The 14,026-nt window shown below is 45.3% G+C and overlaps 1 protein-coding gene across 1 annotated transcript in view; it reads right to left on the reverse strand.

Annotated features, from left to right (window-relative positions):
* Positions 1–574: 574 nt before the first annotated feature.
* The window catches only part of SPAG17 (sperm associated antigen 17), a 1,900,597-nt gene continuing 1,887,145 nt past the window's right edge, over positions 575–14,026 (reverse strand). The window contains exons 50-51 of the mRNA XM_086935838.1: positions 8,680–8,829; positions 575–730 (exon numbers count right to left, since the gene is read on the reverse strand). Of these exons, the coding sequence (XP_086791964.1) occupies positions 8,693–8,829 (137 nt within the window). The 3' untranslated portion in view covers positions 575–730; positions 8,680–8,692. The remainder of the gene's footprint in view (positions 731–8,679; positions 8,830–14,026) is intronic.

Raw genomic sequence — 14,026 nt, forward strand, 5'->3', positions numbered from 1 at the left:
ACTAAGGGCCATATTATCAAGAAAGGGCGATACAATATTGCCGCTTTTATCGACAGGAAACTGCAGATAAAGCAGCAATAATGGGCTTGATAATAGGCCCTTGTGAATTCCCATAGCAGCTCAGGTTCTGGTGTTAACCTGGGCTGCTTTGGGAATTCACAATGGCCTATTATCAAGCCCATTATTGCCGCTTTAGCAGCAGTTTCCAGCCGATAAAAGCGGCGATAATGTATCGCCCTTTCTTGATAATGTGGCCCTAATGCTGAAGAAAAACTTTGCAGATCCAGTCTGACGCCTGGGTGTAATTCTAAGGTAAGGAATCTATAACCAACTGTTTCTTCCAGATAGAAATGTCACACATGCAGAAAACGCGGCAGCTGTGGAAGGTTGTGCAAGCACATTTGGGTGGTGTAGCAGGCGACCTGCATCACAACTTTGTCACAACCCAGGTTTGACAATGTGGGCTGGAACACTTCCTTGGAGATTCTGTGCGTCGTAAACAGAAGATACCCAACTTTTTCATGTTGCCGCCAGGAGATGCAGAAGAAAGCAAGGAAAGAAATGTAGTCAACAGTTAAAGGTTTATTTCATAGTAGTAAACAGAACAAAGTACGTAAAGTGCGTGTGCACGGCCCATCCAGGGGGTTGTGTTTGGAGGAAGGTTCATGGGTGGATGCAAGGTCCCTCTTATCCTGGAGGAGGTGGAGTTTCGATAAACAGGTTGGCCGATCTGTAACAAAGAAATGTGAGGTTACTAAAGGCACGGGGTGCATCACTTATCTTACAGCATCCTGGGAACCAAACATTCATATTCTGGGGTTCAGCTATCACACCACAAGAAGGTTTGTGCTGCGTCTTTATTGTCATGATACTGTTTCATTACCATCACCAGAGTGAGATGACAGGAGCAGCTGTGAGGTGTCAGTCTGTGTAACCCTCAACATCCCAGTTCTTTCCATGAACTGGAGCCTCACTTTTGGAAGAGGTCTGCCGCCTTTGTGAAAGGCTCAGGCAACAAGCATCCTTGGAGTAGGTGGACACACACACCCATCACACGGGTTGGGTAGTGGCCAGGCCTGTGTGAGGCTCAGGCAACAAGTGCCTAGTGTAGGCGGACAATAACACACCCATCACACTGGTTGGGGTCAGGCCAGACCTGTGTGGGTCTCACACAACAAGTGCCTAAGAGTAGGTGGACACACACACACACCGTCACACCAGCTGGGTACAGGCCACACTTGTTTAAGTCTCAGGTAACAAGTGCCTTAGAGTTGGTGGACACACACACACCGTCACACCAGCTGGGTACAGGCTACACCTGTCTAAGGCTCAGGTAAAAATCGCCTTAGAGTAGGTGAACACACACACACACCGTCACACCAGCTGGGTACAGGCCAGGACCGTGTGAGGCTCAGGCAACAAGCACCCTTGAAGTAGGTGGATATACACACACCCGTCACACAAGCTGAGTATAGGCCAGGCCTGTGTGAGGCTCACCCAACAAGTGCCTAAGAGAAGGTGAACACACACATGTCACCGGATGCGTACAGGCCAGGCGTGTCTGAGGCTCAGGTAACAAGTGCCTTAGAGTCAGGCAACAAGCACCATTGAAGTTGGTGGACACACACACACCCGTCACACTGGCTAGGTACAGACCAGGTCTGTATGAGGCTCAAGCAACAAGTGCCTCTGAGTAGGTGGAAACACACACACACACACACACACACACACACACACACACCACACCGGCTGGGTACAGGCCAGGTCTGTATGAGTCTCACGCAACAAGTGTCTCAGAGTAGGTGGGCACACACACCCGTCACACCGGCTAGGCACAGACTCCCTCTGGCTCAGGTGTACGGCTTCAGACTACCTCTGGCTCAGGAGCAGGGCTCCAGACTACGTCTGGCTCAGAGGCACGGCTTCAGACTACCTGTGGCTCTGGAGCACGGCTTCAGACTACCTATGGTTCAAGAGCACGGCTTCAGGAGCACAACTTCAGAATACCTCTGGCTCGGGTGCATGGCTTAAGACTACCTCTGGCTCAGTAGCACTGCTCCAGACTACATCTGGCTCAGAAGCCCGGCTTCAGACTACCTGTGGCTCTGGAGCATGGCTTCCGACTACCTATGGTTCAAGAGCACGGCTTCAGGAGCACAGCTTCAGAATACCTCTGGCTCAGGTGCATGGCTTAAGACTACCTCTGGCTCAGTAGCACTGCTTCAGACTACCTCTGGCTCAGGAGCACGGCTTCAGACTACCTGTAGCTCATGAGCACAGCAACAGACTGCCTCTGGCTCAAGAGCACAGCTTCAGACTACCTCTATCTCAGGAGCACAGCTTCAGACTACCTGTGGCTCAGGTGCACAGCTTCAGACTACCTCTGGCTCAGTAGCACTGCTTCAGACTACCTCTGGCTCAGGAGCACGGCTTCAGACTACCTGTAGCTCATGAGCACAGCAACAGACTGCCTCTGGCTCAAGAGCACAGCTTCAGACTACCTCTATCTCAGGAGCACAGCTTCAGACTACCTGTGGCTCAGGTGCACAGCTTCAGACTACCTCTGGCTCAGGAGCACAGATTCAGACTACCTGTGGCTCAGGTGCACAGCTTCAGACTACCTCTGGCTCAGGAGCATGGTTTCAGACTACCTCTTTTTGGGAGTATGTCTTCAGACTGCCTCTGGCTCAAGAGCACAGCTTCAGACTACCTGTGACTCAGGTGCACGGCTTCAGACTACCTGTAGCTCATGAGCACAGCAACAGACTGCCTGTGGCTCAAGAGCACAGCTTCAGACTACCTCTATCTCAGGAGCACAGCTTCAGACTACCTGTGGCTCAGGTGCACAGCTTCAGACTACCTCTGGCTCAGGAGCACAGATTCAGACTACCTCTGGCTCAGGTGTATGGCTTCAGACTACCTGTGGCTCAGGAGCACAGATTCAGACTACCTCTCGTTTGGGTGTACGGCTTCAGACTACCTCTGGCTCAGGAGCATGGTTTCACACTACCTCTTTTTGGGAGTATGTCTTCAGACTACCTCTGGCTCAAGAGCACAGATTCAGACTACCTCTGGCTCAGGTGTATGGCTTCAGACTACCTGTGGCTCAGGAGCACAGATTCAGACTACCTCTCGTTTGGGTGTACGGCTTCAGACTACCTCTGGCTCAGGAGCATGGTTTCACACTACCTCTTTTTGGGAGTATGTCTTCAGACTACCTCTGGCTCAAGAGCACAGATTCAGACTACCTCTGGCTCAGGTGTATGGCTTCAGACTACCTGTGGCTCAGGAGCACAGATTCAGACTACCTCTCGTTTGGGTGTACGGCTTCAGACTACCTCTGGCTCAGGAGCAGGGCTTCAGACTACCTCTGCTTCAGGAGCACGGCTTCAGACTACCTCTGGCTCAGGAGCACAGCTTCAGAACAGAGGCAATGTATTGATAAACAGAAGGCAACATATGGTAAGATTCAGATGTAAAACCAGAGGCCACAAAGGATACATTTACATACAATTAATCTTAGTTGGAGTTACTGCTAAAGCCTACGTTATCCTGAAAAACATCCATGGGTCAGCCCTCTTGGACAATGTTGAGATCCTCGAGTTAAACTGAGATGAAACTTTGGGCTCCATGCCAAGGTGATGCTCGAGGCGGCATCAGGGAGGACGGAAACAGAGCTCTACAATTTGCCACCGTTCACTTCCTGTCCACTGCCAATTGCTTGTTATTAGGTGTCGACTGCTGTCTTACACAGCCTTATGGGCGATCCCTAAGGGAAGACCAGGCTGGAGAACCAGCTATGTCTCTTCTCCTGAAAAACCAATGTTAATACCGACTCAAACAAACCTATACGTAAAATTCATAAACCCGCTCAAAAACACCATCCAAGAACCAGTTGTGTGACATCTTCCTGCCCCATTTTAGCATTCAAGCATCACTGAGGACCCAGGCCACGAACAGCCAGCAGCACCAGCCAATCAAAACCCAAAGACATACCTCTACTTGAAACACTTCCAAGAGTCACAGTCACTCCATTCACAGCAGCAGCCAATCAAAATCCAGACACTCCTCCACTTGAAACCCTCTCCACTGAGTCACTGTCACTCCATCCAAAGCACCAGCCCAGTAAAATCCAGACACACCTCCACTTGAAACCCTCCCATTGAGTCACAGTCACTCCATTCCATTCACAGCACCAGCCAATCGAAATCTCGACACACCTACACTTGAATAATTTCCACTGAGTCACAGTCACTCCATTAACAGCACCAGCCAATCAACCTCCAGGCACACTTCCACTTGAAACCCTCACACTGAGTCACAGTCTCTCCATTCACAGCACCAGCCAATCAAAATCCAGACACATCTCCACTTGAAACCCTCCTATTGAGTCACAGTTACTCCATTCACAGCACCAGCCAATCAAAATCCAGACAGACCTCTGTAGGAGAGTAGGGTCTGCTCCCTATGGTCACCCCTACTTTTTGCTGTGATACTCTGGTTTTTCGACTTTAGTGTGGCTGTGGGCCTGCTAATCAGACCCACAGCCCAGCCGTTCTCTCTCTAAATTGATACCATGTACTTTAGGTACATACCAGATTGGGTATTGGGTCACCTTTGTGACACCCTGTATAGTGTACCATAGGTACCCAGGGCATAGGTGCATCCAAGACCTACCAGGGGCTGCAGCATGTATTATGCCACCCCTGGCTGACCCTCCAAACTGACACCACAGGCTGATCACTCAGCTTGGGTAAGGTGGTGTAAACACCCCTTACTTAGATATAGTATAGCTATATCTACCTTATATATAGACACATACAGCCAGATTCATCAATCTCCCGTTTTGCGAGGCCCTAATAGCGAATTATAGCGATTCGCTATTAAGGACTCGCAAAACGGGATTCATGTAGGATTAGCAAAATATATTGCGATTCCTACTGATTCCTTATTTGCGATTAGCAAATTGCTAATCGCAAATAAAGAAAAACTCCCCATTCATTCCTATGGGCCAAAAGGCCCATAGGAATGAATGGGGAGTATTCCTTATTTGCGATTAGCAATTTGCTAATCGCAAATAAGATTGCGATTTGAAGGGTGCCAGGGGTGTCCAAAGGACACCCTGTAGCACCCCTCAAATGCACATTTGAACAGGTGTTGCGCACACATGTGTGTGTAACATGCAAAAGTAAAAAATGCACAAAGGTGCTTTTTACTTGTTTTTCGCAATTTACCACAAAGTCAGATTTCGTGGTAAATTGCGACCAAATATTGCGAATTCGCAATTTCAATTAGGGTGATGAATTGCATTTAAGGAATCTCTATTAGAGATTCCTTAAATCCAATTCCTCGCAAATATGCGATTTCGCAAATAGCGATTTTTGCATTTGGGATGATGAATCCCAAATGCAAAAATCGCACTCGCAAACGGCCAGATTCTCAGAATCTGGCCATTTGCGAGCGCAATTCCGGTTGATGAATATGGCTAATAGTAACCTATAAGTCACTCCTATGGCAGGCCTTATCGATCCTGGAGGCAGAGTGCTTGGTTTATGTGAGAGGGTGCCCTAGCATGAGCTGAGCCCCTCTGCAGCTTTCGGAACCATCTCCTTATAGCTGTTCTATGATATAGCCATACCATATATTCTTAAGTGCATTATAATTCTCGTGGTTAATGCTAACTTTGGTTGCTAACTTTGGTTTGGCTTTATCAAAACATGCTGTGTAAGGTGTCAAACACTTTGAAATACCCCCCCCCCCCCCCCCGCCAGTCCTGCCCTCCTGCTGCTGGACGAAACTCCGGCAGGGGTGGCCTGGACAATAGGTTTCCTGTCAAGGGAGGTGCCAGCAGGGTAGGCTGCATTCAGAAATGCTTTTTGAGACACTGCCTGGGGCACAGAAGGTGCTCCATGCATCGCCCGGTTCAAACCAGTTGCTGGGGCACTCCAGCCCGCTCTGGCGCGAAACTGTACAAAGGGAAAGGGGTGTAACCACCCCCTTCCCAGGTCCGCCCATAGGAGGGAACTAGCAGGTAATCCAGCCCCTTAGTTTAGTATAAGTATAGGAGCTGTATCCCCAGGACTTTAGATTATCCTGGAACAAAACTTTGATACAGAACTCTTGGACCTTCGACATTCTATTCTGACTAGAAGATGGAAGACATCTCCCTTGTGGTCAAGGAGTGACCACCCTGTGCAAACAGGCACCACCAGTGATTTGCCGGTCTGCTTTGTCGACGCTCCCGCCGGAACCCGAAGACTCAGTGACACAGGAACTGGACTTCCAGACTTCTCTGACTCCGACCCACATCCACAGCAAAGCTGAGACCCGTGGCAGACACGAGAGACGTGGGACCGGACACCCTGGACATCCTGCATTTTGCTAACTGCATCGACTCCTGAGGTAACTCAAAGTTGTGCATTGGAGTACGAGAAGCGCCAGACCCAAGCACCACTTGCACTGAAGTACAGCCCTCCACACTCCACGAGTGCCGCGTGGGGCCTGCTCTTGCATTTCAGCTCGACGCATCTTCCCGATTGCTAGCCCGTTGACTAGTGAGCCCCCTGAAGACTTTCCTTTAAAACCAAACTGCTTTCCTGATAGGTCCAGGCTTGCTCCAGCTTCCCTGTAAAGGAGAAGCTCCCCAGACCTTGCTGGTCTGCTCCAAAGCCAATCTTCACTTCCTGCGTGAATTGCGTTTGCAAAGGCTTGTTGGGTCCAATCAGGATACCGACACCGCAGTCAACTAGATCCTTTGTGGAACAGCTTGAATCCAGCTCCTGGTCATGGTCGACACCTCCTGGTCCTCGTGGCTGCAGAGACAAACTTCACCTCTTCACCTGAGATCAACGCGACATCGCCTGGTTCCTTCTTGGTACCTTCCTGGTCACTGGCTAGTGACCCAGACTCTGTCCCCTCTGCTTTCAGGTTCTTTAGTTTCTCAATCCACCCTTGGATCCATCCGGAAACTTTTCCTCTGGTCGCCTGCAGCACCTCTTTGCAGATCTCCATAGAAAACATTGACGAAACCCGACACCAAAAGGCACCTATGCACCCGGCTTCCCTGGGTGAGGTAACACGAGTACTCAGGTGCTCCCGTGGGTCTTGACGTGGGTTTTCTCGTAGTCCATCCGGAAGTGCCCTTAAACAGTGACTTTGTAACTTTTACATTTCCCTTTATAAGTCAATGGTAACTCGTGACTGTGTTTAGACACTGCACGCATCTCCCGTGGGTCTCCTACTTCCTAACCTTTGGTTGTTTAGTGTAGCCCCAGCAATTCCCAAGGCCCCGGGCCTACTTACTATTTCTGTCGTGGTTCTTATACCACTATTTTAGTATATGGTTCGTGAGGCCCCTAGGGCACTACTGTATACTGTGCAACTTATCGTATGCTAATTAAGTAACTTGTATTGTGCTTTTACCTCTGACCTCATAAAGAGTGCAGAGGGGTTGTGTTTAGAGTAAATATATATATATATTGATATATACCTTGTGTGGTGTCCTTTCATGTGGTACTCAAGGTATTATAATTGGTAAAACAGCTGGCTTCACATGCTCTCTGAAGTCTTAGCCTATGACTGCTGGTCCATGCTACCACTAGGATAGCTTGTCTATAAGGTTGACTTTACAACCACCATCAATAAGGGTCGTTTGGACTGGTGCAAGGTGCTCACTAGAATAGTGGACATCATATGCCAGGCTAACTTCTCACAACCTCCTCTTGAACCTTCCCATTGAGTCACTGTCACTCCATTCACAGCACCAGCCAATCAAAACCCAGACACATCTCCACTTGAAACCCTTCCATTCAGTCGCAGTCACTCCATTTACACCAGCAAATCAAAATCCTGACACACCTCCACTTGAAACACTTCCATTGAGTCACAGTCACTCCATTCACAGCACCAGCCAATCAAAATCTAGACACACCTCCACTTGAAACCCTTCCACTGAGTCACTTTCACTCCATTCACAGCACCAGCCAATCAAAACCCAGACACATCTCCACTTGAAACTTCCATTCAGTCGCAGTCACTCCATTTACACCAGCAAATCAATATCCAGACACACCTCCACTTGAAACCCTTCCACTGAGTCACTTTCACTCAATTTACAGCACCAGCCAATCAAAACCCAGACACATCTCCACTTGAAACCCTTCCATTCAGTCGCAGTCACTCCATTTACACCAGCCAATCAATATCCAGACACACTTCCACTTGAAACCCTTCCATTGAGTCACAGTCACTCCATTCACAGCACCAGCCAATCAAAATCCATACACACCTGCCCTTAAAACTTCCACTGAGTCACTTTCACTCAATTTACAGCACCAGCCAATCAAAATCAAGACACACCTTCCATTGAAACCCTTCCCTTGAGTCACAGTCACTCCGTTAACAGCAGCAGCCAATCAAAATCCAGATACACCTCCCCTTAAATCCCTTCCATTGAGTAACTGTCACTCCATTCACAGCACCGGCCAATCAAAGCCTAGACACAATCTCCCCTTGAAACCCTTCCATTGAGTCACTGTCACTCCATTCCCTGATAGTGCATGTGGTTGTTGAATAACCATCTTACACCAAGGAGTTGTCCACCTACACCCAGGTAGTAGCACCAGCCAATCCCAGCCCAGAGACACGTCATTGAAAAGCTCCACTTTGAGACATACTCACTTGTTTCTTTACCTCAACTGGGCAGCTTCCGGGGTCGGAGGAGGCCCACCCGGGAGGAGGGAGATGTACCGACCAATCGAACGCCCTGATTCCTTCCTCCGGTGGGACACCCATCCGGTCTATTGTCGTGAAGATTTTCTGTTAAAACTGGTGAATATGTAGTTAAGGACACAATAGCTTCTGTTACTGACGCTGTTGGTTAGCAACACGTGTTAATATCGACCTGAGGCTTCTGTACTCCCAGGCGAGACCTGGGTGATTGAGGTAACATGCAACAATGTCTCAACGGCAATCAACAAAGGGATATCACTATAGATATAACTTAATTACAGAGTATATATTAATGAAGATAAAAAGGTCTGAGGAACCTAATTAATACAGTTGTAGTGTCAATAAAATACAGACAGATTACATTTAGCGGGATTAATTAACTGTCGGTCACTAGTAAAACATTCCTTAGACATAGCTCAAACTCTGACGAACAATAAATGGGATCTCCTTTTCCTAACGGAAACTTGGTTGGGGGATGAAAGTAACCCAGCTTTATGTCTAGCCATTCCCCCTGATTATAACATCCTGTGTGCCAACAGACAAAGCCTCAACCATGGTGGAGGCGCAGCCATAATTTATAGGTCGCAATGGACCATTTCCTCCTTCCCCCATGCTCAAATCGAATCCATCGAAGCATTACCATTCTGAATCAAACTTGCTGCAAATATCACATGCTCAGGCCTACTTGTATATCGCCCTCCTAAATCCAAGGCATCCTTCCTCCCCGTTCTCTTGGACTCTGTCCTTCAGGCTAGCTCCCGCTATGCGAACTTCACCCTGCTTGGGGATTTTAACCTTCATGTGGAGGATGCTTCCGATCCTACCAACCTTAATTTTCTCTCCACCTTAACTGATGGTGGACTAAATCAACTGGTATCCCGCCCTACCCATATGGCTGGACATACACTTGACCTTATCTGCTCTAACCTGGCGGACATTTCTATCAGTGAACCTTACCCAGTGATCTGGTAAGACCATTTTTTTATTCCTTTTTCCATTCTCCTTTGTCACCAAGACAGACCTAAGCTCCCGGCCAAGTTGGTTGGCCGAAACTGGAGTAAGATCTCCCCAGACAGTTTAGCCGCACATCTTCCTACGACCGCCCCTATGGATGCCCCAGACTTGGACTCTAGGCTGACTAGTTTTAACAGCTGGGTCACCTCCACCATTGACTCTCTCGCTCCTATCAGGCCCATTAAAACTTTTCGAGCTGCCCCCTGTTCACCTTGGTACTCCGACGAACTCCGTAAGTGTAAATCTGCATGCAAACTCTTGGAGCGCCGTTGGAGACAATCGTATTCCCCAGACAGTAAATTGAAATATAAAATAGCTCTTAAAGACTACCGGAAGAAGATAATCGACCATAAAAAGATCTATCTGGAGGCGAAAATAAATAGAGCACAAGGCTCCACCAGGGAAATCTTTAACACATTTAAGACTTTCACTGATCCTACGGCCCTCAAACTCCAATCCCCGGTGTCACAATCCCTCTGCACTCGCCTCTCTGACTATTTTGAGGAAAAAATCGCCTCCATCTATGACTCCTTCCCTCTTAATAGCAGGCTCGACACTGATGGTAAACCCGTAGATCACTCAGAATCTGCTCCTGTTTTCTCAGACTTTGAGGAGATCACTTTAGAACGTTCTCTGGCAGAACTATTAAAATGTAGATCAGGCTTGCCAATCGACCCCTGGCCGGCCAAACAATACAAAGTATTGGCCCCTCTTCTAAACCCCACACTTAATTGCATTTGGAATGACTCCCTCAGGACAGGCACATTCCCGGACGCTTGGAAACATGCCCAACTAGTTCCTATTCTCAAAAAAATCAATGCAGACCCAGATGAACCTGCTAATTACAGGCCCATCTCCCTATTGCCCGCCCCAGCCAAGGTTCTCAAAAAGCTAGTGCACCAGCAACTAGCAGGCTTCTTTGAAACCTATGGTTTGTTCCATGATTCACAACACGGGTTTAGACCAGGTCATAGCACCGAGTCAGCCTTGATAGAGATGGCTGATTCCGTGGAATGTCTGACATAATATCGACAGACAGAATATCGAAATACAAAAATATAGGAACAAAAATATCGACATCAAAAATATCGGAATCATATCTTCATAAAGGTAAGTACAAAAATATCGAAAAAATAATATCGTAGTACAAAAATATCGGAATTAAAAATATCGTTTTTTTAAATGTATTAATAATAATGTAAAAATAATTTTAAAATACATATAATTTTACAAATATTAAATAAAAATATTAAAACAAAATTAAAACTAATACATATACATTTAAAATAAATAAAACACTTAATAATTTAATGTAATTTAATTTTTTTAATGTTATTAAATTGATTTAATGTAATTTTTTTTTGTTTTTACCCTGTACGCCTGTACCCCAAAAACCCAAAACTGACCCTGAACCCTAAAAATATCCCTGTACCCCAAAAACCCAAAACTGACCCTGAACCCTAAAAATACCCCTTTACCCAAAAACTGAAAACTGACCCTGAACCCTAAACATACCCCTTTACCCAAAAACTGAAAACTGACCCTGAACCCTAAAAATACCCCTTTACCCAAAAACTGAAAACTGACCCTGAACCCTAAAAATACCCCTTTACCCAAGAACTGAAAACTGACCCTGAACCCTAAACATACCCCTTTACCCAAAAACTGAAAACTGACCCTGAACCCTAAAAATACCCCTTTACCCAAAAACTGAAAACTGACCCAGAACCCTAAAAATACCCCTTTACCCAAGAACTGAAAACTGATCCTGAACCCTAAAAATACCCCTTTACCCAAAAACTGAAAACTGACCCTGAGCGCTAAAAATATTCCTTTACCCAAAATTAATTAATATTATTTAATTACCAATTAATTATTAATTAACAATAAAGTAAATATATTCGCACATTAGCTGTAATTAATTTAATTTAATAATTAATATTATTTTTCCCAATTAATTAATTAAGAATAACAAAAAAATATATATAAAAAATTACTATAATTAATGTAATTAACTAATTAATATTAATTAATTACCAACTAATTAATTATTAAAAAATATGTACAAAATTATATTAATTAATTAACTAATTAATATAAATTAATTACCAATTAATTATTAATTAAAATATGTACAAACATATATTAATTAATTGATTATTATTAAATTACTTCCCACCCTATTCCCCTATAAACCCATAACCTGCTACTGAACATATTTATCAATTAATCAATTAATTAAAATTAATTAAAAATGAATTCTCAATTAATTAATTAATAATTCCTACTAATTAATAATTCATTTAACATAATTAAATTACTTCCCACCCTATTCCCCTATAAACCCACAACCCGCTACAGTAGTAAAAGACAAAATGTAATTAAATTACATTAAAAATAAATAATAAAACATAAGTACAATATAATATACACTAAATTTATTAAAAAATTGATATTAGTAACATCAAGATTATTTATTTCGATATTATTGACATCGATATTTAAAACTTCGATATTACTGATATCATACTAATATCGATATTAAGACTGTCGATATTACTTACCTTCGATATTTTGTCCCATCGATATTTAAACTTCGATATTATTGTATATCGATATTTAAAAATCGATATTTTGTCTGTGTACCGATTCCGTGCGATGGAAGCTGGACGGGGACTCGAGAGCGGTGTTGGTGCTGCTTGATTTGTCGCCAGCTTTGGACACCGTCTCTCACCTCGTCCTACTTAACCGCCTCCGGGCTAAAGGCATCCAAGGCAAAGCCTTGGACTGGCTGTCCTCGTTCTTATCCAATCGGACACAGGCGGTGTTTCCCCTCCCTACACCTCTGAAAGCCGTTCGTTAAAATGGGGAGTCCCTCAGGGCTCCTCACTGAGCCCAATTTTGTTTAATGTTTATTTTTTCCCCCTGGCTGAGCTCATCGCTCAGTCAGGAATTAAAGCAACCCCGTATGCTGATGACATTCAGCTCTTATTTTCTTACGACACTCCAACTCAGACCACTTTTGATCCATTAAAAGACTGTCTCCGCAGCATCACCCGCTGGATGGACAATAACTTCCTTCGGCTAAACGCTGGGAAAACCGAGGTCCTCTTCTTTCAACAATCCTCTCCGTTGGACTCAAACCTCTGGTGGCCACTTGACTTGAGCATGCCCCCTTCCCCCAAGAAATCAGTAAAAAACCTGGGGGTTAGATGGGATTCTAGCCTCTCCTTTCATAATCAATTCCAGACGGTGACTGCTGCATGCTTCTCAAAAATTAGGATGATCAAAAAATGTATCAATTTCCTTCCTAGTAACACCAGGAAAACCATTGTCCAGGCATTAATAACATCCCATATAGATTATGCCAACGGCCTGTATATTGGACTCGCTTCTGGCCTTTGTCACCGGTTACAGACAGTCCAAAATGCAGCAGTCCGGCTGGTCTCTCCCTTCGAGAGCACATCTCGCCACATCGACGAAGGCTTCACTGTTTGCCAGTCCAAAAAAGGGCAGAATTCAAAGCCCTCACCCTGGCACATCGTGCAATCAGGGGAAAGGGCTCCGCATATCTTTCTTCCTGTCTTCTCCCTTACAGCAATGCTAGACACCTCCGATCCAGCTCAAAAAATTAGCTGTTTACCCCCAGATTAAACAAGCATTGGCATAGCCAATAGGTCTCGCCTTTGGGACCTTATAAGTATTTATTTATGCAGCACATTATCCTTGTTTCACTTTACAAGTGCATAGTGTATAGCAGGTGGTTTGGACCACCACAGCATCTAGAAATGTCGTTAGCTTTGCTCTGGATTTTTTATTTTAAATAAAAAATCATGTATACAGTTCAAATTAAAAAAAAAATTCACACCTGGAAACCGACAATTTAGACAAAACTACGACATTGCTACAGCACAAAACATCGCATCACAACCTGGCCAGCTGAAAAATTCAAAACGTCCAGTTGATTAGCATCCCTAGCCCTATATTGCTAGTAACTTTTCCATCAGTACATAAACGCAACACAGGATGTACAAACCTCTTTCCGTACACCTTCTCAACAAAGGTAGGCACAAGGAGAGAAAACACGAGCCTTAAGCTGAAGTAAAGCTCCCATATTCATGTAAACAATCATGAGCTGTATGAATATAACATAAGCAAGATCTCTCTATTCACTAGTGCAAGGCCTGTGAGAATCCAACAAAGCAAGGTCTCTCTGCTCACGACTGGAGGAGCTGTACGAATATCAGACACAATGCCTCTCTACTCACTAGTGCATGGGCTG

Source organism: Lissotriton vulgaris, chromosome 8 (assembly GCF_964263255.1).
Source record: "Lissotriton vulgaris chromosome 8, aLisVul1.2, whole genome shotgun sequence".
Lineage (NCBI taxonomy): Eukaryota > Metazoa > Chordata > Amphibia > Caudata > Salamandridae > Lissotriton > Lissotriton vulgaris.